Below are 27,687 nucleotides of genomic sequence, written 5' to 3' on the forward strand. Positions count from 1 at the left end.
TCTTTTCTAAATTATCACTTACTGCATGTGGTACAGGAGTGTCAAAAGAACAGGAGCAGAGCCCTCTTATCTTGCTTTTTATCAGCAACCTATTCACTCACCTTATGTGCCCTATAGCTTTAATATAGTTCAGCACTTGGAATTTTGGGGTTTGCCATAGAATGCTACATTCTGCTATATGAATGCAATGGAGGACACTGATTTCTGGCAAAGCTTTTGCAGAACTTAAGCATTTCTTCTTTTGCAACAGGCATATGATGGTCAACAGAACACAGCTAAACAATTAAAAGTAAGTGATGAGATTTTTAATAACATACTAAGGAGTGGAAGGAAACTCCTTTTTCAGTCCACTTACAACACAGTCTTTACACTATATAAAATACAAACTTGCTCCATTCTTTGGATTTGGTCTCATTAACAAAGAACACCGCTTTGCCTATTTTTGATTCACAACAATATTTTGCCTCTTACCTCATGACTACTTCCTTTATTCAGTGGCCTTTTGTGAAGGACTTTGTCAAATCTAAATCAACTATGTCAATCGGTTTCTCTTTATCCAATACTAAATATGTTCAAAATATTCTAATACATTAGAGAGAAAATTTCCTTTTGCAGAAACTGTGCTGAACAGACCGTATTATCATGATTTCCAGGTATTTTATTGTTCTACTATTAATTATCGTTTCAATCAATTTACCAGGTATGCCAGGTTTACTGGCCTGTAATTCTCCAGTTCATCCCTTGAGTTTGTTTTAAACATAGTATGTGTCATTAAGAGATGGCGAATATGTGTGTCTCGGTATCTAAACAACTGATACACATCACTTTTGATACACTGTATTACCTATTGACTTCTACTTGACTTTTTCAAGTAAATGGAAAGAAATTTTTAAAAAAATCAGATATGCAGGTTTGCTTGGATTAAAAGTGCACATATTATATAAATTTTCCAGTTTATAATCTTTAACAAAAGGTGACCTTGCTTGGGGATCTGTACCAAGCCAGGTTTAGTTTATGACAATGCAATTCTCAAAACAAATTGTTTGCCTTCAATCTTGTTTTAAACATGTCTAGGTTCTTCCTGTACTGCTTACTGAACTCACAAGAGGTGGACAGGCAACCTACAGAGCTAGTGAACTGCAGCATTGTCACTCAGAATGCAACTGAACAGAAGAGGCATTCATACTGTGCTCTGTAATATAGCTCAACGTTAAAGCTAACACTGTAAATAACTGTGTTCTTGAAAGAGCGCTGTTAACCTCGAGACCTCAAAGGAAGCATTTACAGGACAGAAAAAAGTAATTCTATTCAAAAACATAAAAACACACAGTCATACATTTTCCATTCTTAGTAAGAAATTATATAAAATTAGACTGGTGCAACTGACTGAACCAGGAACAGCAGGAAGGCAGCATTTACAGGCCAGGTGCAGCTTATGTATAGGTCACGGCAGGCCTACACACCTACTTCTTATTTTTAATTTAAAAATAAGAAAATTGAACAACAATGTAATTTACATTATTTTAACATTACACTGGGGAGCTGGGAGTGGGAGGGACCTTTTGAATGCAGGATTTTACAGAAATTATATGAAGGTTATAACATAAATGAAGAATGGCTATGGTACCTGCATAAACCCCCAACCACCAATCTCATTGCCAAGTCTGACTACTGCGGTACACAAAAACTTGATCACTGCTATAAAAACTACCAATAAATCATTCCTGCTTTTAAATAATATCAAGGCTCTTAGCGAAACACCCCTCTCCCCTCCAAAACAACTCTAACTATCTGAACTTTTCTTTCATGGCATTAATAATTTCGTGTTATTTGAACATATTTTGTGGTATAAATACCTTTAAACTTTAAAAAAAGAGAGAAAGTAAAACAGCAGTATTAAAAATCAGAAACCAATAAGAGAGAAACATATGGCTGTGACTGGCACCCGATGAGCTAAAGCATAATGGAATACTCATATCTTGTTTAAATATCAATCGAGGTGAATCTAGTCTGACCATATTTAGAAAATACTGCAAAACCTTCCTCTTTGAAAAAGTCTTTCCACTCACAATGCTCATAATTCCTACACCACTACCTCTAGACCTCTCCCAATCAAAAAATAAGGGTGGAAGGAGTTGATAAAAATCTTTAAAAAAATAAAATCAACAACAATCCTATTCCTAGTACAGTTTTAACCCTGAAATGAGTGAAGTGCCAGAAACTCCTCAGAATCCACTAGGGACTCGTTTACTGCTACAGGTTTTACATAGAAGACACTCAGGTACTATGGTGATGGGCAGCAATACAAAATTCTATAATTGATATTTAGAAAATTTTGAACCCACCACCCTTCATATAGACACTTAATGCAATGAATCAGAACAGCTTCTTTGGGGTCTGACACAGACCCTGTTAAAATCCATAGAAAATTCCCATTGACTTGAATAGACTTTGGATCAGTCCCTTAGAGTATTGTGCAGAGCTCTGACACGGATTGTTTGACACTTCTTAGCAGATGTAACTAGTTAACACAGTTCCTCCTTATCACATGGCTGTATTCTTGTGTACATCAGTTTTGTTCTTCACACCATATCCCTGAGTAGCCTGAAGCAACAGCTTCAAGTGACCAGAAGGGCAGCCTTCTCTCAAACTAATCCAACAGAGCCCATTTCTAGTTACTTTAATACCAACAAGGTGAAACAACTTTCAAAGTGGTGTTAAGCCTAACTGTTTTGACAATGTCTCCTTACTACTGGTAAATTTGCAACTGAAAGCTATTCTGGAGAACTGGATTCTATTCCTGCCTCTGCCACAGAGTTGTTATGTGATGCCAATCAAATCGCTTAAACCAAACTTTTCACAGGTGGTCATTAACTGTGTGTTCCTCATTTTCTGGGTGACTGCCTTAAGACCCTAGAGCCTGATTTGCAGAAGTGCTGAGCACTCACAGCTGCTACTGAAGTCAATGGGAGCTGTCCTTCAAACACAGCATTTTATAGCACTTCATAAGAAGTCTGAATAATCAGATCCTAGGTGTCTCAGATTGGGCACCCAAAATGAATGGATACTTTGATCTTAACCTCTGCCTCAGTTCCCCAACTATCCCCCCCCAAATGGGGATAGGAATACTATCTCATCTCACAGGGGTGTTGTGAAAATAAATTCATTAGTGTTTGGGACACGCTTAGATGGTATAGTGATAAGAGCCACAGTAAAGCTCATGACGAAACTAATAATTCTGTCTTCACAGCAGGGTTTGAATAGTACACACTAAAAAAGGCATCGGCCCACACTGAAAAATAAGGAGAAAACCAAATATTGAACAGCTACCCATTAAGCAAGCACCATCCATCCTGGGCATTGAACGAGGCAGGCTTCCGATAGGGGGGAAAAATCGTTTGTGATCATGTAATTAAAGACTGTATCTTAATGCATATGCACAGGGGGAAGGGGGTTAAGAATGCACAGGCAACCTTAACTCTGACATTTCCTAACTTCTGAGTACTGGATTTTCAAGTTTCATAGAATGCTTTTAATGTAGGGTTTTGGACATCATACAAAACAGAGTCCTTGTGAATTTAAACTTCATGTGAAAAATCCTTACCCCAAAAGGAGTGTTGTACTGAATGGGAGAACACACACTTACAATTGTACGGAAAAGCTCTTTAAATACATCAGGTCTCATGGATGTCACAACACCACACGTTGGCACATTTAACACCATGGCAATAAGAGGAGGATGTCTTGTAGGCTTACCTGATATTCATTTGGCCAGAAGGTGCTGACAGCCAGCTCAGCTCGGAGCCAGTCTCTGCCAGTAGAGCCTGTCACATTCCAAATGGGATTAGCAAGAGGTCCCTTGTTCACCCTAACTAAAATGTTCAAGGTTCCAGGGTTCGCTCCACTCTTGCTATATAAAAGGTAACTGAAATCAATGCAGTGAGTGTCATTTTCCTTCATCGTAGGAAGTTGAAGTCGAGCCTTTTCTCCAGGATCATGGTCTGAGGAATCCACTATCATGCATGATCCTGAAAAGAGAAAGAGTTGAAGATAGATAAATGAAGGGATTCAAAACAGCTCACTCTAAAAAAGAGGAAAAGAAAATACATGGGTTGGCAGGTACTAATGTTCAAACATATTTAAAATACAATTCAAAACAAAATATTGAGACTACAGGAGTAGCAACAGATTCAAAGGAATTTAGCTACTAGCCACTCAGGGGAATCCACTGAGTTAGCCACTTAGGCAGTCTATACAAATATGGGAAAAGAGAGGCACTTGGGAATGCAATCCACTAAAGGCAACACACTTGGCGGGGGTGCTATGTAAGCCAGGTCTACCTATCTAAAAGCATCAGGTGCTTAATTCCAGGATATAGGGTGGCATCTATCTGTGCTTGCAATCCACAGCTGGGAACACTCTCCTGGAGTCAGGCACCCTAGGTGCCTAAGCTAGTTCTTGCAACAATGGCAGCAACACATGCCTAACTGCACACAAAACAACTGGAGTGGGGGGGGGGGACGGGGGACGGTCTCCCTTATAACTTTTAGCCCAGTAGTTATGGTACTCATCTGGGATGTTGGAGATCCCAGGTCAAATTCCTGCCTCTGCCTCATGAAGAGAAGAGATTTGAATCAGGCTTTCCCATCTCTCAGGTGAGTTCCCTAACCACTGCGCTACAGAGTCACTCTCACTGTCTCTTGTCCAATGAGTAATTATTAACACAAAGAGGAATGACTTCAACAGGAGATACTGAGAGAAACCCACATTAAAATATCCCATCCTAAATCTGGGAGACTAAATCTGGGCCTTAAACACTTAAATCCCTTTGTGGATCTGGGCCATTCTTGCTGAATTCTCCCAGCAGTTTCAAATGGATACAGGAATCTTTTTTCTACTTCCTATCTTATACTTTTGGGTAGCACTCTTTTTGCCTGTTTAAGAACTGCTACATTTCATGCCAGGAATGGCTGTGTTTCAGTGGAGAGTGGAGTGAACCATATATTCTGTTTGTATAATGGTTTCTGAAGTATTTTGTGATCCTTTGGAATGAAAGGCTTTACAGATCTCAGTTAAGTTAAGGTGCCATTCTGTTCTAAAGAAACTAAAAATGGCACTGTGGGGTTCTAAGTGTATATCATCTATGGACTGCCAGGTCAAAAGTTGCTCAATTTACAAGTATAAATATGGTTTTTGTAACTAATATCCCAGTATCTCAACCTGGGATGACATACATTACCAGAAAAAAGGTTTTGAAGTCCAAATTACACTCTCTGTTACACCTGTGTGACACACTTCTTTGCAATGGGGTTCCAAAGCCACAACCAACCAGAACTTGGCCCTCAATTGCAACTCCAATTATTCTGATGATTCTCAAGAGACAAAGACACTAGCTCAGTCTCTCCGGGCCCTATTGGCTCAGAAGAGCTAACAATGACTGATATTAAAAGTAGCAAAACATGTCAATGAAGTAAGCAGAAAGGACATACAAACATGGAAAGTGAGGTGGTGCATCTTTTCAGAGTAGAAATAATATACATGCCATCTTCCCAAAACTATTTATGTTGCTTTGTGGGGAAACAACATGCACTTTCCAGGACAGATTTTTGTCAGGGTTGAAGGTTTAATGTTTGTACTAAAATGCATTTTGAATCCATATGAATAAATATGAAATATTGTTAAACCACATAAAATGGCTTAATTTTCCTACACATATATTGCTATAGAGCAAAGACACTGAAAAATGGCCTTATATTGAGTTAGACCATGCAACCGTTACTCACATTTGTGAGCATTTATTCACACTAGGAGCCCCAGAGCCACATTCCTTGTGTGACTAAATTCTTGCTAACAGAGTAAGGGCTGCAAAATCGAGCCTATTGTTAGTAATTAGTGGAGCAACTGTGACAATTTTTGGTAAGCAAAAGAGCTCTTCGGAGCGGTGGGATGGGGGTGTATGATATAAGCAAAATAAATTACGCTACACACCAGGAGGCATTGCGTGGAGGTTTTTGAAAATGCACATGAGCTACAGGAACAAGAAATTGTTGATAAGTTATTGATCAGTGGAAACAGAAATGTTTATGTGTAAATGAGATAGAAAAATCAGCAATTGACTCATTTGTTTGATAAAACTTTCCATTGACTTCTATAGCAATTCCGCACTGCACAATTATTCTCTAACAAAATAGAAAGCAAATGTTTTACAGATTCTAATAAATTAGTTTTTACAAAGCTATATTAATAGTGTTTAATTATTATTATTTTGTTAATTGATCTAGGAATAAAACCCCTTTCTTAAAAAAGTTGTACACTGGATACAGCTTCAGTGCTCAGTTTATATTTGATTACCCATGTAGAACCTGCCATTATGATCTCTTTACAGACAACCTGACAAGATTTCACTGGCTAATTGCCAGCTTCTTCACTGTTACTGCCTATTTTTAAAAATGAAATGAAAGGTACTAGGATATTTAGATTCATTATTACAAATCTCCAGCAATTATGGTTTAAAATTGATAGACAATTGTGCATTGTTACTCGAATGGACTCACTGACATTCAGCTGTTATGCCCCTTGGCTCTAGAGTAAACTTCAAAAGACTATTTGGAAATTACCTTTTGGCTCAGAGATACTGTTGAAATCATTTGGTGGTTTTTGGTTAGTGCAGTTTAACATAACTTATTGTCACAGTTTTGGTGATAAATACTACTCATTTGGCCTCCAATTTCTTTTGCTAATTTAGGATTAGAATTAAGAAATCTTGGTGCAAAAAATAAATTAAGATTCTGTTCTACAACAGAAGCACAAAGACACCTTCAACCAACTATAGTGGATGAATTTGCAGCTAACAAAATGCCTTCCGTAATTACATTTACTTTACAAATATTTTTAAATGATGGGCAAACCATCACCATTTTTCCAGCAGAATGGAGGTTTTATTAAGCATTCTGAAAGCTACCGCATCGGAGCAGATCAAACCTTTTCTGACTTTACTTACACACCCAGTGGAACAAACTGAGCTTAGGAGAGAACTGTAGTTTGTTGAATAGTCAGCATAAAGGTAAAAGAACTGAAAAGCAAAAGTATCAAACCAAGTAATACATAACTCATCTTTGGTACATGTAATAAAAAAAACTAGGGCTGTCAAGCAATTAAAAAAATTACTCACGATTAATCGTACGATTAAAAGAATTAATTGTGATTAATCATGCGATTAATTCCACTGTTAAACAATAGAATACCATGTATTTAAATAATTTTGCATGTTTTCTACATTTTCGAATATATTGATTTCAATTACAACACAGAATACAAAGTGTACAGTGCTCACTTTATATTTATTTTTTATTACAAGTATTTGCACTGTAAAAAACAAAAGAAAGTACTGTAGTGCAATCTCTTTATGAGGAAAGTTGAACTTACAAATGTAGAATTATGTAAAAAAAAACTGCATTAAAAAATAAACCAATGTAAAAATTTAGAGCCTGCAAGTCCACTCAGTCCTACTTCTTGTTCAGCCAATCACTCAGACAAACAAGTTTGTTTAGATTTGCAGGAAATAATGCTGCCCGCTTCTTGTTTATGTCAACTGAAAGTGAGAACAGGCATTCTCATGGCACTGTTGTAGCCGGCATCGCAAGATATTTACATGCCAGATGCTCTAAAGATTCATATGTCCCTTCATGCTTCAACCACCATTCCAGGGGACATGAATCCATGCTGACGATGGGTTCTGTTCGATAATGATCCAAAGCAGTTAAGACAGACGTGTTCATTTTCATTATATGAGTCAGATGCCACCAGCAGAAGGTTGATTTTCTTTTTTGGTGGTTCAAGGTTTTGTAGTTTCTGCATCAAAGTGTTGCTCTTTTAAGACTTCTGAAAGCATACTCCACACCTCATGCCTCTCAGATTTTGGAAGGCACTTCAGATTAAATAAAATAAATTAATGGAGATATCCTATCTCCTAGAACTGGAAGGGACCTTGAAAGGTCATCGAGTCCAGCCCCCTGCCTTCAGTAGCAGGACCAGGTACTGATTTTGCCCCAGATCCCTAAGTGGGCCCCTCCAGGATTGAACTCACAACCCTGGGTTTAGCAGGCCAATGCTCAAACCAGCTAGGGTCGAGTGCTGTAGCTATCCTTAGAAATCTCACATTGGTACCTTGCATTTTGTCAAATCTGCAGTGGAAGTGTTCTTAAAATGAACAACATGTGCTGGGTCATCATCCGAGACTGCTATAACATGAAATATATGGCCGAATGTGGGTAAAACGGAACAGGGGACATAGAATTCTCCCGCAAGGAGTTCAGGCACAAATTTAATTAACACTTTTTTTTTTTTTTTTAAACAAGGGTTCTCAGCATGGAAGCATGTTCTCTGGAATGGTGGCCAAAGTATGAATGTTTATTGTCAAATGTTTAGCATATCTGGCACATAAATATCTTGCAGTGCCAGCTACAAAAGTGCCATGCAAATCCCTGTTCTCACTTTTTTGTGACATTGTAAAGAAGAAGAGAGAAGCATTTTCTCCTGTAAATGTAAACAAACTTGTTTGTCTTAGCGATTGGCTGAACAAGAAGTAGGACTGAGTGGACCTGTAGGCTCTGAAGTTTTATGTTGTTTTGTCTGAGTGAAGTTATGTAACAAAAAAAACCCAACATTTGTAAGCTGCACTTTCATAACAAAGATTGCACTACAGTACTTGTATGAGGTGAATTGAAAAAGACTATTTCTTTTGTTTGCAAATATTTGCACTGTAAAAATGATGATCAAAAATAACATTCACTTTGATTTCAATTACACAAAATACAATATATATGAAAATGTAGAAAAACATCCAAAATATTTAATAAATTTCAATTGGTGTTCTATTGTTTAATAGTGTGATTAATCGTAATTAATTTTTTTTAATTAATCGCATGAGTTAACTGCATTGCATCAACAACCCTATAAAACACCCAAAATATATTAGCCTGTTTGTCCTCTTCATTATTAAGAAGCCCGCCGTTAGTCTTTGTAAATTCCAAAGCCATACAATCTTTCAGCATATAGATATCGTATAGTACTCTTAGCTTCATTTTTCAACATTCGACAGTACTTAAAACCAAATTTGCATACATTTATCTACATATGTTCGTCCTCCAGCACAACATTAAATGCTCCAGACAGCACTTGTAACCATTTGTCACAAAGCCAAAGCATCTGTTCAACATTTTGCAAACTACTTATTTCCCCCCTTTTTAAACAGACTTTATCCCATGAGAACGCAGAACCCTCCAACCGCCACTTCCTAAACCGCTTTAAGGAAAGTGAAATTCAAACCAGGAATCTTTGCCAACGTAAACTCCTCATCAAATTTATATCTTTGAAAAATGTTGCTGATGATATCTGTTTTAAATATTCTTATATTGTAAAGGTGACACACACATATATAAATATTTTAATAAACAAACAAGCACAGTACCTTAAAAAGACAAGGCTAAACTTAAACACTTAAACTTAAAAAATTAACTTAGGGGAATATCTAAGGCAATGGGTTGCAACATAAAAAACAATATATAACATAAATCCACATTCCAAGAGTTTATTCTGTATGGAGACTACTATTTTTGTACAATGCCAACAGATATTAGTTGTCCTACACAAAAGGTTTATAATTACAAGTCTATTAAAATGCATTTAATATGCTTATAAACAAATCATTAATTCACCAACTTGGAACATGATTGGCTGGCCAGGGTCACGCTATTGGCAGATGCAGATGAATTGTAGGACCCCAATCCTGCAAGCACTCGTGTATGTGTTAACTTTACTAGGGTTGCCTGGAGCCCGGTTTTCAACTGGAAAGTCCAGTCAAAAAGGAGACCTGGCAGTGTCAAGTCAGGCACCAAAAGACTGACTACCCCAGGGTCAGGGAAGGCGCCGGGTCATTAACTCGCACTAGCCCCTGCTCAGCCAGAGTCGCCTTCTACCTGCAGGCAGGCTCCTTGTCATACTGCATCAGCTCCCATCCCAGCCCCGAGGCAGAGGGAGTCCAGTTTGGGGAAGGAGATGGAGTGGAGACGATCCGGGGGGGGGTGAGTGAGGGGAGGCAAGGCCTTGTGGGGGAAGAAGCAGAGCAGGGGCAGGGCCTCAGGGGTTCAGCTACCAGCAATTAGAAAGGTGGCAACCCTAAACTTAACCCGCATGGGCAGCTCTCAGTGAAGACAACAAAACACATCCCGAAGTCAATAGGACCGCCCAAGTGTGTAAAGTGCACGCATACATGCTTGCAGAATTAGGGCACTTCACACCTTTGCAGAAATATACATTTCACAAGCTTCATCAGTTATGAAGTGAAACTAACTGTAATTGGGTTAGAAAAGAAGATAACTGTAGCAGTTTTAAAAAAAAAAATTTAAACTAACAATATTAACACATCATTTCATTCTTTTTTCATATATCTAAGCTGTGGACTTTGCTGAGTAGGTAATAACTTATAACATTCCCCACTCACCTCCCACACACTGTTTACATACAAGTTATGAGATTTTCGAAGTTATGCACATTAAACTGCACATGCAGATTAGTGCACCTGAATAAGTCAAGTATTTGCATGTCCCCAGGTCCAATAAGATACCTAGCTGGTGCTGTGCAGGGGCAAATAACCTATTGGTAATTCCATAAGCACATAAGTTGTTCCTATACACAGTTGTACACACCTTACTTTGAAAGTTAAACCCACAGTAGTTTAGCACTACAAAGTCAATAGATTTAAGTTCATTACTGCTTTTAATAAAAAAATAATGGCGCATTTAACAGGACCAGTTAACATTGCTGACCAATAAACTGGGCAATGAATAATGGCCATAATTACTGGCAGTCATGTGAAACTAGTAAAGCAAGGGAAGAGAGGATATACCTCAGATTATCACTTTAAATAACTCAGATTACACAAATATTGACTTCTGATTAGAGCATATTTTACAAGAGGAGACAAAATTGCTTGGCTAGTTAAGCCTAACAAAACAAAGGCTAAGAAAGGATGTGACTGCTCTCTATAAATATATCTGAGGAGAGTGAACACCAGGAAGGGAGAAGAACTATGCAAAGTAAAGGACAATATTGGCACAAGACAAAATGGGTATAAAATGGTATAATAAATTTAGTCTGGAAATTAGATTAAGATTCTGGAACAGCTTCCCAGTTGGAATAATGGGTGTAAACAATCTAACTTGTCTTAAAATAGAATTTGATAAGTTTATGAACAGGATTATATGATGGCGTTTCCTGCAATACCAGGGGACTGGGGACACTGACCTAGTCCTTCCAATCCTATCTCCTATGTTAAACACAGGAGTAATGAGAGGATAGGAAATCAAGAAGCAGTACAAAAACCATTATTGCACCTGACAGAAATACGAAGTATGGTCAAGGTCATATGACTACCAATCCATAAGACTCATAAAATAAGCAGTGCCAATTTTCAAACTCGAGAATTTAGAGCTATAGTTATAAACACAATAGTTAGCAGAACTATAAATGACAGCTGAATGTTTTCATTAATAAAATGTTTGTCTGCGCTGTCAAAAAAGGTGTGCATTTAACCAATCCACATTAGCTATCTTGCTGTAAGAGACACCCGTCTTGGCAGCGAAGACAGCCTTTGTTAACATTAAAGAGTGTATTCATTTTTGTTCTCTGAATTTCATAGTGGCTAATTCCATCTTTGCATGAGGTTATCAGAAATGAGAGGTGAAGAATATATATTAAGTCATCTGTTCATACCCTGCCAGTGAGGAACTGTTTCCAACTGAATCTTTTTCTTGTTAGTACAGGCCATTTTTGTAAGTCCCAAATGATGAGACTGTCATCACTTGTCCTGTAGGACTACTGCAAAGCCCATCACATCTCCCTGTCAGGAAAATGTTAGTATTCAGTCTGACTTTTATTGCACTACATTGCCTTGGTGTATCTCTACACATTCCTCTTCATCCTTGGTGTTTACATCCTCTTAAATACTTGTACACAGTTATATCCCTCCCCCCATCATATTTAAAGCATTGTTTTGCCTAGTTATACATACTTAATTTTTATTTTCCCTCAAATCAATCCCACACCATCATTTTTGCTGCTCGCCTCTGTACTCCCTCCAATTTATAAGTCAATTAATGGTCCATAATGTGACCACCCTCAATGCAATACAGCAACGAAAAGGTCAATACAATTCTCTGGTGCATACAAAGAGGCATCAAGTTATGCAAGTTACTGCGTAACTGGGATAGTTTTAGAGAAAATATGGTAATAAGTGAATATAACGTAACTGGGATATGCTTCATGCAAAAGGTCTCTTGTAAGGTATCATTACAAATCTTATAATCTATTGAGTATGATCATCTGATTTGAAAATGTACCACTATTGTATCTAAAACTAGAAATATAAAATGACAGGTTTCAGAGTAGCAGCCATGTTAGTCTGTATCCGCAAAAAGAACAGGAGTACTTGTGGCACCTTAGAGACTAACAAATTTATTAGAGCATAAGCTTTCGTGGACTACAGCCCACTTCTATCCGAAGTCTCTAAGGTGCCACAAGTACTCCTGTTCTTTTTGCGAAATATAAAATGTAACTCTGAGGGCCTATTGTAATTATGTAAAGTGTGGGCCATTAATGATGGTTTGGAATCTTGATGACTCCCATTAACCAGGACCATTGTCTGCAGATGGTTGTGTTTACCTGTTAGTCTTCCTGTATATGTGTGTGCTGGCAAGTGGGCAATGAAGTCTTGCAGTGACATGTGATCATGTCACCTGAACTGGAATCCATCTTTAACCTGGTGCTTTTCCAGTGAGGGGGGGTGGAAACCCAGAGGGACAAAGGGTTCCCGCCTTATGCAAAAGATATATAAAAGGGTGGAACAGAACAAAGGGGAGAGAGGAGCCATCATGAAGAATCCCCTAGCTACCACCTGAGCTGGAACAAGAGCTGTACCAGGGAAAAGAATTGTGCCCAGGCCTGGAAGGTGTCCAGTCTGAGAAAAACTTACTGAAGCATCTCTGAGGGTGAGATTATCTGTATTTAGCTTGATTAGACATAGATTTGCGCATTTTAATTTATTTTGCTTGGTGACTTACTTTGTTCTGTCTGTTACTACTTGGAACCACTTAAATCCTACTGTCTGTATTTAATAAAATCACTTTTTATTTAGTAATTTACTCAGAGTATGTATTAATACCTGGGGGAGCAAACAACCGTGCATATCTCTCTATCAGTGTTATAGAGGGCGAACAATTTATGAGTTTGCCCTGCATAAGCTTTATGCAGGGTAAAACGGATTTATCTGGGTTTAGACCCCATTGGGAGTTAAGCATCTGAGTGCTAGAGACAAGCACACTTCTGTGAGCTGATTTCGGGTAAACTTGCAGCTTTGGGACAAGTGATTCAGACCCTGGGTCGGTGTTGGAGCAGACGGGAGAGTCTGGCTCAACAAGACAGGGTGCTGGAGTCCTGAGCTGGCAGGGAAAACAGGAGCAGAGGTAGTCTTTGCACATTGGGTGGCAGCTCCCAAGGGGGTTTCTGTGATCCAACCCGTCACAACCTAAACTTGATTAAAAAATTGGCAGTGATAGGGAATCCACCCCCACCCTTGGTAAACTATTCCAGTGGTTAATTACCTTCTGTGTTAAAGATTTACAGCTTATTTCTAATCTGAATTTGTCTAGCTTCAACTTCCAGTCATGGGATCATGTTATACCTTTCTCTGCTAGCTTGAAGAGCCCATTATTATATATTTGTTCACCAATACAATATACACTCTAATCAAGTCACCCTTTAAACTTCTGTTTGTTAAACTAGATAGTTTGAGTTCCTGGAGACTATCACTATAAGGCCTGTTTTTTAATCCTTTAATCATTCTTGTGGCTCTTCTCTGAATTGTCTCCAATTTATCAATATCCTTCTTGAATTGTGGACACGAGAACTGGACAAAGTATTCCAGCAGCACCAGTGCCAAATGCAGGGGTAAAATAGCAGAAGGACCTATTGTTATGTATGCTGTTTGCATAAATGAAAAAGCTGAGATTGATGTTGGAACCTTAAAGAAAATATCCTCAGCTTATGTTTAACTGTAACTTTGTATTAGAGTTCTTCTTATAAGAGGAATTTCCTTTAAAACGATCCTCATTAGCTGGGACAAATAGCTTTGCCACACCTGCTCCCACACTACCCAGTGACAAGTGACTGATCTACCCTTGCAAAATGGTACGCTCCCACTGCCACTTGCATTATTGAAGAGAAAATAAACCAAAGAAAACCATGCAGGAAGCTACAAACAATGCTGGATTCATTTCTTTAACATTAATATAATTTCCCACAACTTCAGTTTCATGTTTTTGCCATTCAGATTTAAATAATTTGCATTAATAAGGATATGAGAAACACAAGGTTTGCCCAAACAATGATAAGGAGCATCTCAACTGGTGAGTTTAAAGAAAGCATTTAGAAATAGGTTAGTGGGTTCATTTTCAAAATACTCTGCACCATTATATCACCACGCCTATATCTTAATATGCCTGAAATTTAGCAATTTCTCCTCTATAACATTAAAAATAGTCAATGTTAACAAGATTAATATTGAAGGAAATAATGCAAAAGGCCTCTGAAATTTGTGTGAACAGGAAAGATTGTCTCCTGTTCTCAATTGCTGTGCCATTCCTTCTTCACAGCATTAAGGGATTGCTGTTGCCTTGTTTTAATTTCTTTACAAGCTGCTGGAAATCAAAGTGAATACCACAACCACCAATTTCAACACAGCTGTGCTGTTCCCTTCCAATTTCTCAGAGTTGAAATGAAAATTGAGACAAGACTAAATGTCTGTCTGAATTGGCAGCAGAGAGAAGATACAGGACATAGAAGGCAATAAAAAGAGGTTCTACAAATACATTAGGAGCAAGAGAAAGGTGAAGAAAAGTGTAGGTTCACTACTTAGCAAGGAAGGAGAGTAACAGAAAACACCAAGAAAGCTGAGGTATTTACTGCTTATTTTTCTTCAGTCGTCACTAAAATGGTAGATTGTGACCAGATAATAAAGGCAATTAATATTAACAACAAGAGGAAAGGAACACAATTCAGAATAGAGAAAACACGGGCTAAAGAATATATAAATAAGTTAGATGTATTCAGGTTGGCATGGCCTGACCAACTTCACCCAAGCACAGATAAGGAACTAGATGAGACAATCTCAGAACCATTAATGAATCTCTTCAAGACCTCATAGCGTATGGGTGAAGTCCCAAAGGACTAGAGAAGGGCCATTATAGTACCTTGCTTTAAAAGGCAGAATAAAGAGTACCCAGTGAATTACAGACCAGTCACAGCCTAACTGTGATACCTGAAAAGATACTGGAACAAATCATTAAACAATCAATTTGTAAGCACCTACAAAAGAGTTATACAAAAAAGAAAAACAGATTTGTCAAGAACAAATCATGCCAACCTAATTTCCTTCTTTAATAGGGTTGCTGGCTTACTGGATTGAGGGGAAGCAGTAGACATGATATATCTTGTTTTTTGAGAGGCTTCTGACAGTCCTAGGTGGCATTCTCATATGCAAACCACAGAAATGCAGTCTACAGAAAATACTATAAAGTGGGTGCATATCTGGATGAAGACTGTACTCAAAAAGTAGTTGTCACTGGGGTTCACTGTCCAACTGGGAGGACATATCCCACAGGGGTCTATCCTAGGTCCAGTACTATTCAATATTTTCATTAATGAAATGGATAATGGAATGCAGAGAATGCTTATGCAATTTGCAGATGACACCAAGCTGGGAGGGGATGCAAGCACTTTAAAAGACAGGATTAGAATTAAAAATGACCTTGATAAATTAGAGAATTGTGTTGAAATCAATAAGATGAAATTCAGAGCAGACAAGTGCAAAGAACTACACGTGGGGAGGAAAAATCAAATGCACAAATAAAAAATGGGGAATAATTGGCTAGGCAATAGTACTGCTGAAAATGATTTGGGGGTTATAATGAATCACAAATCCAATATGACTAAACAATGAGATGCAATTGTGAAAAAGGTTAAAATAATTCTGGAGTGTATTACCAGCAGTGTCATATGTAAGGCACAGGAAGTAATTGTCCTCCTTTACTCAGCGCTGGTGAGGCCTCAGCTGGAACACTGTTTCCAATTCTAGGTGCCACACTTTAGGAAAAAGTGGACAAATTAGAGAGTCCAGAGGAGAGCAACAAACATGATAAAATGTTTAGAAAACCTGATCTACAAGGAAAGGTCAAAAAAATTGGCATGTTTAGTCTTCAGAAAGAAGTCTGAGGGGGGACCTGATAAGAGTCTTCAAATACGTTAAGGGCTGTTATAAAAAGAGGATGGTGATCGACTGATCTCCATGTCCACTGACAGTAGAACAAGAAGTAATGGGCGTAATCTGCAACAAGGGAAATTTAGGTTAGATATTAAGAAAAATTTTCTAACTTCAAGGATACTTAAGCACTGGAATAGGCTTTCCAAGGGAGTCTGTGGACAAATCCCTGGATGATCTAGGTTTACTTGGTCCTACCTCACTGCAGAGGGCTAGACTAATGACCTCTCAAGGTCCCTTCCAGCCCTTCATTTCTATGATTCTATGAAGAGTGTCATTCTATAACCAGTCCATAATCATGCTAAGAGAATTTTTACTAATAGTAAAAAAAAATTAGAATGCACGCACATCTCCTTTCCTAGAGACATCTAAAGGTAGAGGGTACAAAGGAGCCTCTCCTGCTAACTATTTCTCAGTCCACTGGCTGCGGCAGCTACAGAATTTCTTTTCCCCTTATTTCCACCAGCTGTGGATATGGGGATATGATAGAGGTCTATAAAATCTTGAGTGGCGTGGAGAAAGTGAAAAAGAAAGTGAACATAAGAACGGCCATATTGGGTCAGACCAAAGGTCCATCTAGCCCAGTATCCTGTCTTCCGACAGTGGCCAATGGCAGGTGCCCCAGAGGGAATGAACAGGACAGGTAATCATCAAGTGATCCATCCCCTGTCACTCATTCCCAGCTTTTGGCAAACAGAAACTAGGGACGCCATCCCTGCCCATCCTAGCTTATTTATGTTATTTATTCCTGCACATAACATAAGAACTAGGGGTCACCTGATAAAATGAACAGACAGCAGGTTTAAAACAAACACAATGAAGTATTTCTTCATACAATGCACAGTCAACTTGTGGAACTCATTGCCATTGTGAAAGCCAAAACTATAACAGGGTTCAAAAAAGAAAGATAAGTTCCCGGAGGATAGGTCCCATCACTGGCTATTAGCCAGAATGGGCAGGGATGCAACAGGGATGTCCCTAGCCTCTGTTTGCCAGAAGGTAGGAGTGGACGACAGGAGATGGATCACTTGACTATTGCCTGTTCTGTTCATTCCCTTTGAAGCACCTGGCATCGGCCACGGTCGTAAGACAGGATACTAGGCTAGATGGACCACTAGTCTAACCCAGTATTGCTGTTATGTTCTTATGTTATGTTTTTAACTAAAACTTTAAAAATTGAAAGTTTAAAGCCCAGTTTTCCTGTATGCCTGTTTTGAGTTTCTTGACCTTGATTCTGAGGGATTGGATAGGGGGTGTTATTTTAGCTTCTTTAGTCTGGGCCTTTCTCCCTAACTTTTTGCTATGGTAGACCCTTGCAAATATCTAGCCTGCAACAAACTGCAAAACCTATGAAAATAAAAGGTCAGTGACTGACCATTGTGACAGAAGCTTGAAGTGTCTATGCAAAAGACACTGGTGTTAGAACATGCTTCCTTGTGTAGCATTTTCCAGCAGACCATCGAGAAAAGGGCCAGAAAACACAAGCGTCTCCTTTACAGAAAAGGCTGTATCGGCCACTGAAATCAAATCCCTCTGTATAGGCCCCCCCACAGAATCTTTGTTTTTTAGAATGTAAAGAGAAAAGAAAAAACTGACACTCCTTTGAGGCAGGCAGACCCATTGTAAAGAAGATGAGAGCTCTGTACATTGTAGCTTTGAGCATCCATTATTTGTCACAGCACTGTTCCCAAGACTCAAAAGGTAACATCACTATAGTGCAAAGAAATATGGAATTTGGCATTGAAAACACTGAATCAGTTTCTGCAAGTGCTTCTCACTGACAGTAGAAAAGAAACAGAGTGACAGATATTTAGGTCAATGATTCTCAAACTACTACTTATCCAACCAACCTTTCAAGGCCTATGCATTTTCTCATCACCTTTTTCAAGAGAAGACTGCTTTAAATAATGGTAGCAACCTGAGTTACTTCCAACATACTACAAACACACTAGAGTGGCAGTTGTGTACATTCTTTTGAAAACAAAATGATGCAGACCCACCCATTTCGTAAGACTTAGAAGTATATTAAATCCAATTCCTCCTGAATTTTAGTACATACAAATTTAAATATATTACTGCTTCTTTTTTCCCCATTTTCTAATACCGAAACAAATTGTTACTTTTTTAATTGTTGCTGTTTCCTAGAAAAATAAGATTTTTTTTCCAACAAGTGTAAAAATCAAAATATAAACTAATATGTGATTGAAACAGCATTTATAACACGTCTCCTATTTCAGGGTTTCCCCAAGTCTGATCCTACTGTTCATTCCTTGAGTACAGGAAAGTTTCTTAGGTCTCCTCTGTATTTTTACCAAGGCAGGGAAGATCTCTAAAAGGACTGCATTGAATAAATAATACATTTTGGAAACTTCCTAAACATATGACCGAGTCATCTGTCATTATAAACATCTTGGCTGAGTTTTCCTCTTTGCAATTAACTAATGGACAAAAAAAGTCTATTTATTGCACAGTTCTACAGTTAACGTGACCATACATCTGATTTTTCAATCTAAATCTGTTTTAGGAGCCTTTTTGGGGATACCTGACATTCTTTATTTTTATTTAATTAATCAAAATATTTCTGTCAATATCTGTTCAAGATGTATTGCAAGACAGAGAAGTATTTGTTCTGTGTTTATAAGGAACAGTCATGCCGCACATCATAGCAGATGTAGTCCGGACAGGGAGCCCAGCCCTTACTGAGGAACAGCAGCATACAGCACCCAATAAGGCACCAAGACAGTTCGGCTAGGCGCAGATTAATGAATTAACCTGAAATGAAAGGCTTCAGTTCAGTTCGCCAAACCACATTTTGATCCAGGTCAACCCAACACTAAACAGAACATTTTTTTTTGGGGGGGGGGGGGGGGGGGTTCTGGTTGAAAAAAACAAACAAAAAAACCTAGAAGCAAGTCAGTCTTGGCTGGCTTGGGGCTCAGGGGGAGGACCAGAGCCCTGGCTCTGGGCTCCCGTGCCCACAAGATGGACTTGGCTGAAAGTCACTGATTTCTGTGCTAACGAGTTCTGCCCTATGCTGTGTTCCTATTGACTAATAAACCTTCTGTTTTACCGGCTGGCTGAGAGTCACTGCTGACTGCAGAGTTGGGGTGCAGGGGCCCCGCCTGGGCAGACTCGCTGCAGGAAACACACGGTGTGGAAGGGGATGCTGAATGCTCCGAGGTCAGACCCAGGAAGGTCGAAGCTGTGTAAGCGTCTTGCCCGATTTTTCAGAAACTGTGCTTTCCATCAAACTCCAGATTAGCTCTAAAAATAGATGTGGATTGCCACCGTGTTCTGACAGATAACCAGAAGTCTCTGGCTCTGACAAATAACCAGAAGGAGAGAATTTCCAAGGCACAAGCCCCTGACTGAGAATCAGCCATCAGATATGGAGAATTCCAACTTTCCAATAACAGCAAGAGATTCCTAGATACTCTTAATTACTGTGGTGGGAGGGATAGAGAATTAACTATATCACCCCCCACCCCCAACCACCCAATGCTAATTCATTATTGCATCTTACTCAAAAGAGGCCAGTACAGAGAATTGTGCACAGCTATTGTATGCATGTGCCACTCAGGAAACAGGTACGTTCTGCAACAATTGGAGATTCTGCGTGGTCCTTACAAGAGAGTAGGAATCCTGGCAATGACAAATGTGTGGATGATCACTGAAAGGTCTTCAGTAGAGAAGATGATCTGAGATCTCTCGGACAGCAATGGATACAACAGGACCCTAGGCTATGTACGGTTTTCACAAAAGGTGGCGTATACACTCACTTAGGATGATGCAGATACTATCTCCTCCCATTCAACTAAATGGTTTAAAACCTCATTAAGCATTTATGCTTTTAAGATTTTAAATACAGAATGCTTAACTGGCTTTGCCAGACTTCTTTAGTCTTTCGTACAGAGCATTGACTCAGTGTTGTGAATTAGACAGGGCTGTAAAAACCTTCAACACAGAAAAATATTTTGAAAAAACTTCTAGTTATTAAAAGTATCAGTGTGGTCAGCACTGTGATTTTTAAACCACTCTCTGCCAAAACAAAACAGATTTTCATCAGGCTTCATCTTATCTAAGGATTTTTTTTTTTTAATCGCCATGCATTAACTGGTAGGTATTAGAACTATTCTAAAAAGACTGAAATGTATGTTTGTTTTTGGAAGGAGGGATGTTGTCTGTGTGTGGGGAGGTTTTTTGTTGTTGTTTTGGAGTTGTTTTTTTAAATAAACAATGGCAGAAGTATTTTCCTTGCATACAGTTTCTTCTTCAAAACAAGCAAAATCCTATTTGCTCAAGTTTCCAAAACCAAAATAAATTACACATTCCCCTCACATGGAGACCTGGGCTGAAGAATTTCAGTCCAAAAGGTGAAAACTAGACAAAGTTATAAGCAACTGAAAAAAAACCTTTCAGAATGGAAATGTTTAAACCTTTATCTCTAGTTGTTGTCACCATACATACATTTATCTATACACCCAGATGCACAATTTTATATGGATTGTCTAACTCTAGAAGTCAAAACTAGACTGTTCCAAAACATTTTTAATAGAAAGACTATGCACCCAAACCGGACAAATTCTGAAATAAATTTAAGAAATGTAATGCATTCATTCACTATTTTTCTCTGCATAAAGAACTTATTCTTCATGAAAAATAACTAATTTTAGCTGGAAGCATCCATTTTGCAACATGTCCTTAGAGGAAAAAAAAACAACTTGAGAGATCATTTTAAACTTGTTAAACAATTGTTTTTTACCACATTAACAAAAATCCCACCTATTCTAAAAAACAATTTTGAATTTATTCGGATACTAAATAGAATTTAGACCTCAACTGGTACACAGGAAGATAGCATAAAAGACAGCATTTGCATTTAGAGTATCTTTAAGGCACTATCAACTAATCCAACTGGAATAATACTAAAACAGGCTAAGAAACACACTCTTATTTCCATAACCTTAAGACACTGAAAGTGATAACAGAAATTAAATTACTTATTCTCTTGATGACAGCTATGGGACTCAACAGTAAATGAATGCTAAAACTCCTCATCAGGCTCAAAGGGTTAAAGGAAAACTCAATTCCTAATTATGACTATATGAAAATAGCAGATTAGGGTTTTTTGAGTGGGTCTCTTGGGAAGTTATGGAAAGAAGATTTAACTCCCTATATTTCTCAAGAATCTTATCAAAGTATTTGAGATTTATAAAATGCTTCACTTAGTCCTTGCTAGTAATAGCAACCGGATCAGCCTCATCCACAGATCACCTGATACATTTTGACACACACACCCCCGCCCTCACCAAATTATTTGTCCCCCCCTTCAGAGCTCCGTATATAATAACCAACTGAAGAATCCCCTGTAACTGAGACCAGACAATGTTGTTGTTTTTTTGCTTGTGTAACACACTAAACTTTGATTACAAGGTAACCATTGTAATTTCATTTTACTGCCAGAATAGTGAGTGGGTTCAGTTCAACAGCGGAACTCTCGCCTGTGGGTAACAACACGTGCTAAATATGCATATTTGGACAGTTGTGGATGCCCATACCCTGAATTATTCTACTTTGGAATAAAGACACCATAATGTAGTAAAGCTACCAAAAAATTATTTACGCTTATAAAATGACAATTTGAGGGTTATTTAAGACTCCCCATAAATATAAGCACAATCTTATTACAGAAAACAGCACATACTATACAAAACAAAAATAGTAGTACCAAACATAATGGATTTCTTCAATACCAAAAGGTACACAATTCACGAATTCCATACATTTAGAACATGCAATGCTGATTTGGCATTTATATCACCACACCATCCTGAACTGAACAAGCAGCAGGTGCCCAGTTCTTTGAATAGGCTGGTATTCTTTTCCTTGTGGTTAACCTCTTCTTGCAATTAGTAAAAGCAGGCCTGTGAGCATCAGCCGATCTTCACCTCCCCTCCAGTACTGCTGTCTCCCTCTGGATACGCCTGAGCAAACTGAAGAGTATAGTGCCCCTCACCGTTTTTTTTTTTTCCTTAACACTTGGGAGTGCAAATGGCCCCACCCTTGGAGATGCCCTACTAAGAATGATTCAAGGGTTCGTGAACTTTTTCCCCCCCTGCTAGTCCCAAATTAACTGGAGGCAGTAGACAGCTGATCCACACTGTTTTGGCAATCAAATAATAATCTGATTTATTTAAAGGAACAGTGACAGAAGCATAGGTTACATTCTCCCCACTGAACCACTGTCATCCCTGACGTTCCTATGAAATGTCCACCAACCAGGTGAGTTTCTACCATGTCAGCTATATTCTAAATGTTGTAAAGCTAACAAACCCATTATTTGTACCCATATTGTATCATAGGTATTGTGATGAGAGGCTATGCACATATTCCTGAAAATTTCACTGGCATATGTAAACCTCCAGAGCAAATTCTCAGCTACAACTTTCTTAGTTGATGAGAGTTCTGTATCTGCTTCTTTTACTTGAAATTCAACAGAAACATCAGACAGTTCTTCACTAGATATATATGGTAAGTTAGATCTTGATTGTACAAAGGGAACTCTACTGATACATCTGGACAGTCATTCCCTTGCTTATATGGTACAGCACCATGAGTCCATTAATACTGTGCTTTCAGCATCTGGTTGCCAAGTATCAACTGCATATGAAAAAGCAGAATATTCAGGAGTAAATTCTGATGCTTTAGGTTTCAATCCAAAAGTTTTTTTTAGATTCCTCTAATCCTAAGAGATTTTCTCTTTGAGAGTTGTACCAACTGACTCCCAATAAGTTACTTTCAGAACTGTTATGATGTTGAAGCTCATCTTTTTCTGTAATTGAAGTAAAACCATATGGCCTCAAAGCATGATGATGTATTCCTTCAGGTACAATACTATCTTCTGGTTTCACAAAGTAAACACGAAGGTCATCCTGCAGTTGTTGGATTACAAACTTGTATCTGGGAATCCCATCTGTCCCCAATTTACATTCACTCTTAAATTGAGATTGTGAATGAGGACACCTTCAGATTCATGAAATCGTAACTTCTGTGTACCATCTCCTCTTGTTAGCTTTCTGACTTTTCTCTGATTCTTTTCTTGCTAACTCATCAGCATTCTTCAGTTTTCTCTTAAGATCCTTCACACACTGTTGATGAGTTATTTCAGATTTGCCTTGTAGCTTAATTCCAAAACACAAGTCAATCGGCAATAATGGCTGTCTGCCAAACATTAAGAAATATGGAGTCTCTCCAGTTCTGTCATTTCTGGCATAATTGTAAGCATGAATCAATGGTTTGACATACTTTCTCCACTGAGGGTTTTTTTTTTTTTTTAATTCTCCAACTACCCTAACAGGCTCAACAGCATTCTATTGAATCGCTCTACAAAGTTTCTCCATAGGTGATAAATAAGGCTGTGAGTCTGTCATGGAGGACACAGATTTTGTGACTTTCCGTGTCCTCCATGACTTTTGCAGCAGCCTGTGCGCCTGGCTCGAGGCAGCTCAGGCAGCCCCTGCGCTGCTGGGGCAGTCTCTGGCCACCACGCCCCACCCCCACAGCAGAGTTTGTGTGTGGGAGGGGGTTGGGGCATGGGCTGGGGTGAGACGGGCTCTGAGCGGCGCTTACCTGGGGGGCTTCCCAGAAGCAGCAACATCCCCCTCGCTCAGGTCCTAGGCAGAGAAACTCTGCACACTGCCTCTGCCTGCAGGCACTGTCCCTGCAGCTGCCATTGTCCGCAGTTCCCGGCCAATGGGAGCTGCAAAGCTGGCCACGCCTCTGTCTAGCAGCTAAGCGAGGGGGACGTTGACTCTTCCAGGGAGCACCCTAAGTAAGCACTGCCCAGGGCCCGCCTTACCCCGTCCTGTGCCCCAACCACCTGTCCCCTTCCACACACAAACTCTGTTGCTGCTGGGGGGGGGGGGGGGGGGGGGGAAACCAAGTAGGGAGCCTGCCAGCCCCACCACCCGCACACACTCCCCCCAGCACCAGTGGAGGTCCTGGGCTGCACACCGCCGCCTACCCCTCCTCCCCCCCCAGCAGCCAGGCTGCCCTCCCCAGCACCCATGGTGCCCCCGAGCAGCCCCTGCCCCCAAGTTTTAGTCAGGGGTATATTGTAAAAGTCATGGACAGGTCACAGGCCATGAATTTTTATTTACGGCCTGTGACCTGTCCGTGACTTTTACTAAAAATACCCGGGACTAAAATGTAGCTTTAGTGATAAGGCATAGTTCTTCATTTTACCCATAGCGGGGTGAATAGCTCAGATATCAGGTCCAATTCAAAATGTGCTCTTTGATCACTATGTATCAGAGAACCATACTGACAGAGGAAGTTTTCTCGTAGAGTAGTAGCAACTGTTTTGGCTGTTTAATCTTTAGTGGGATATGCATACCCAGTAAAATAATCAGACACCACCAAAATATTCCTTGTATCACAGTCACCAGGTTCTAATACTAAGAAATCTCTGCATATTAGTGCCCGTGGTGAATAAATCTTAATATTCACTAAAGGCGCTGCCTCTTCTGTGCTAGCTTTTTCTTCTAATCTATCTCTCATAGGTTCTCCATTTACCACGGACATCAATTGCAATTCTAGGTCAACAGTAGCGGTCTCTGGTTAATGCCAAAGTTTGCTCTATGCCCATATGCCCAACTTCATCCTAGATACCTTGTAGCACGATATCAATGAGAATGTGGGAGCAGTAACTTAATAATGACTTCTCTTCACCTCATTCTTCAATACAGCACCTCTTCATCTAAGTCAAGTGTTTCTCAGCCAGGGAACATGTATTCCTGGGGGTACACAGAGGTCTTTCAGGGAGCATATCAACTCATCTAGATATTTGCCTACTTTTACAACAGGCTACATCAAAACCATTAAAGTCAGTACTAAAATTTCACACAGACAATGACTTCTTTATACTGCTCTGTATACTATACAATGAAATGTAAGTATAATAATATTCCAATTGATTTATTTTATAATTATATGATAAAAATGAGAACATAAGCAGTTTTTCAGTAATGGTGTGCTGTGACACTTCTGTATGTAAGAAAGTAGATTTTAAGTGAGGTGTAACTTGGGGTACACACGCAAATCAGACTCCTAAAAGGGGCACAGTAATGTGGAAAGGTTCAGAGCCACTCATCTAAGTGATGTTGGATTCCACATTCTTAGCAAATGTAACTCAGGAGATTCCTGTCCCTCGTAAGCCTTTTACCTTCTTACATCATTTGAATTATTCTTGCTGATGACTTATCTTTCTCTAATCTCCAAACACGAAGTCCAGGTATACTGGAGTTTCCTGGACATAGCTCTGGGCATTTGTACTCAACCAGCACAGCACCAATTTAGTCATTAAAAAACTCTCTTTATTGGTATCTTCTCCACATGTCTGTATCTTAATATGTACGGATTGTTTTTCAAAGGTAATGCAGGTAGCTGCTGACAGTTGTTCCCAGTCCTCAGACTCAAGTTTGGCTCTGGATAAATATTTCTGAACTCACTCTTGAAGCTTAAATGCACTCATCTTCAAATTTAAAGTAATGTGGTTGGGTGATAAACCATCTGTATCCCCATTCAGTTTGCCTGACTTGTATCTGATGATGAAATCATAAATTGCTAATGCTGCCAACAACCATTGGCATCCAACTTTGGAGTTGTTAGAGTATATGTTAAAGGATCATCATCAGTCACTACCTCAAACTCTGCTCCATACAAACAGTCATGGATGTTTTCAGACAAACAATAGGAACTCAAGTTTATGCACAGAAATAATTCCATTCAGTTGCACTCAATCATCAACTGGCATATGCAATTGCTCTGACCCTTTCTTCTTGTTCTTGATACAATGCCGCTCTTAATCCTGTCAAGCTGACATCTGTATGTAATAGAGAGAGAGAGAGAGAGAGAGAGAGAGAGAGAGAGAGAGAGAGAGAGCGCGTGCTAGCTTCCAGCTGGAAAACCCCAAGATGGGCACAGTTAACAACAGTTATGTTACAGTTTCAAAGGCTTCCTGACAGCTGTCAGTCCACTGATCCATTAGTTCCTGAGAGCTTTTGCATACACCATGATATTCCTTTTTTCCCTCCTTGCACTTTACCCACAAGGTGTGATGTCAAAGGGTTAGTAACAGCCAAGGACTTCTCTACAAATCTTCTATAGTATCCTGTGATTGCATTTAAAAGTATCAGAGGGGGTAGCCGTGTTAGTCTGTATCCACAAAAACAACGAGGAGTCCGGTGGCACCTTAAAGACTAAAAAATTTATTTGGGCATAAGCTTTCGTGGGTAAAAAAAACCCTTCTTCAGATGTATGGAGTGAAAATTACAGATGCAGGCATTATTATACTGACACATGAAGAGGAAGGAGTTACCTTACAAGTGGAGAACCAGCATTGGCAGGGCTAATTCAATCAATCCTAATAACTGATGAGGAGGTGTCAATACTAAGAGAGGGAAAGTTGTTTTTGTAGTGAGCCAGCCACTCCCAGTCCCTATTCAAGCCCAAATTAACAGTGTTAAATTTGCTAATGAATTTCAGTTCTGCAGTTTCTCTTTGAAGTCTGTTTTTGACCAAATGCTTCACTGAGGCTACTTAGAATCAAATACATTGAGATGTACATAGCCAATACTCATAACTTCAAATACAAAAATGATACACACATACAGACAGCATAATCATAACCAGCAAACCATGGGTATTCTATCTGCTACCCAAGATCCATAAACCTGGAAACCCTGGACGCCCCATCATCTCAGGCACTGGCACTCTTACAGCAGGATTATCTGGCTATTTGGACTCTCTCCTCAGACCCTACATTACCAGCACTCCTAGCTATCTTTGAGACATCACCAACTTCCTGAGGAAACTAGAATGCATTGGTGATCTTCCTGAAAACACCATCCTGGCCACCCTGGATATAGAAGCTATTTGCACCAATATTCCACACGAGGATGGACTACAAGCTGTCAGGAACAGTATCCCTGATGAGGCCACGGCACACATGGTGGCTGAGCTTTGTGACTTTGTCCTCACCCACAACCATTTCAGATTTGGGGACAACTTATACCTTCAAGTCAGCGGCACTGCTATGGGTACCCACATGGCCCCACAGTATGCCAACATTTTTATGGCTGACTTAGAATAACGCTTCCTCGGCTCTTGTCCGCTAGCACCTCTGCTCTACTTGTGCTACATTGATGACATCTTCATCATATGGACCCACAGGAAGGAGGCCTTTGAAAAATTCCACCTGGATTTCAACAATTTCCAACCCACTGTCAACCTCAGCCTGGACCAGTCCACACAAT

At 39.3% G+C, this 27,687-nt stretch overlaps 1 protein-coding gene across 21 annotated transcripts in view; it reads right to left on the reverse strand.

Moving 5' to 3' along the window:
• The window catches only part of PTPRK (protein tyrosine phosphatase receptor type K), a 569,400-nt gene that overhangs the window by 367,738 nt on the left and 173,975 nt on the right, over positions 1 to 27,687 (reverse strand). For all 21 annotated transcript variants that reach the window (XM_065588559.1, XM_065588557.1, XM_005280229.5 and 18 more), the window contains exon 3: positions 3,757 to 4,028. In XM_065588559.1, coding sequence (XP_065444631.1) covers positions 3,757 to 4,028 — 272 coding nt within the window. The remainder of the gene's footprint in view (positions 1 to 3,756; positions 4,029 to 27,687) is intronic.

This window comes from Chrysemys picta, chromosome 3 (assembly GCF_011386835.1).
Source record: "Chrysemys picta bellii isolate R12L10 chromosome 3, ASM1138683v2, whole genome shotgun sequence".
NCBI classification, from domain to species: Eukaryota; Metazoa; Chordata; order Testudines; family Emydidae; genus Chrysemys; species Chrysemys picta.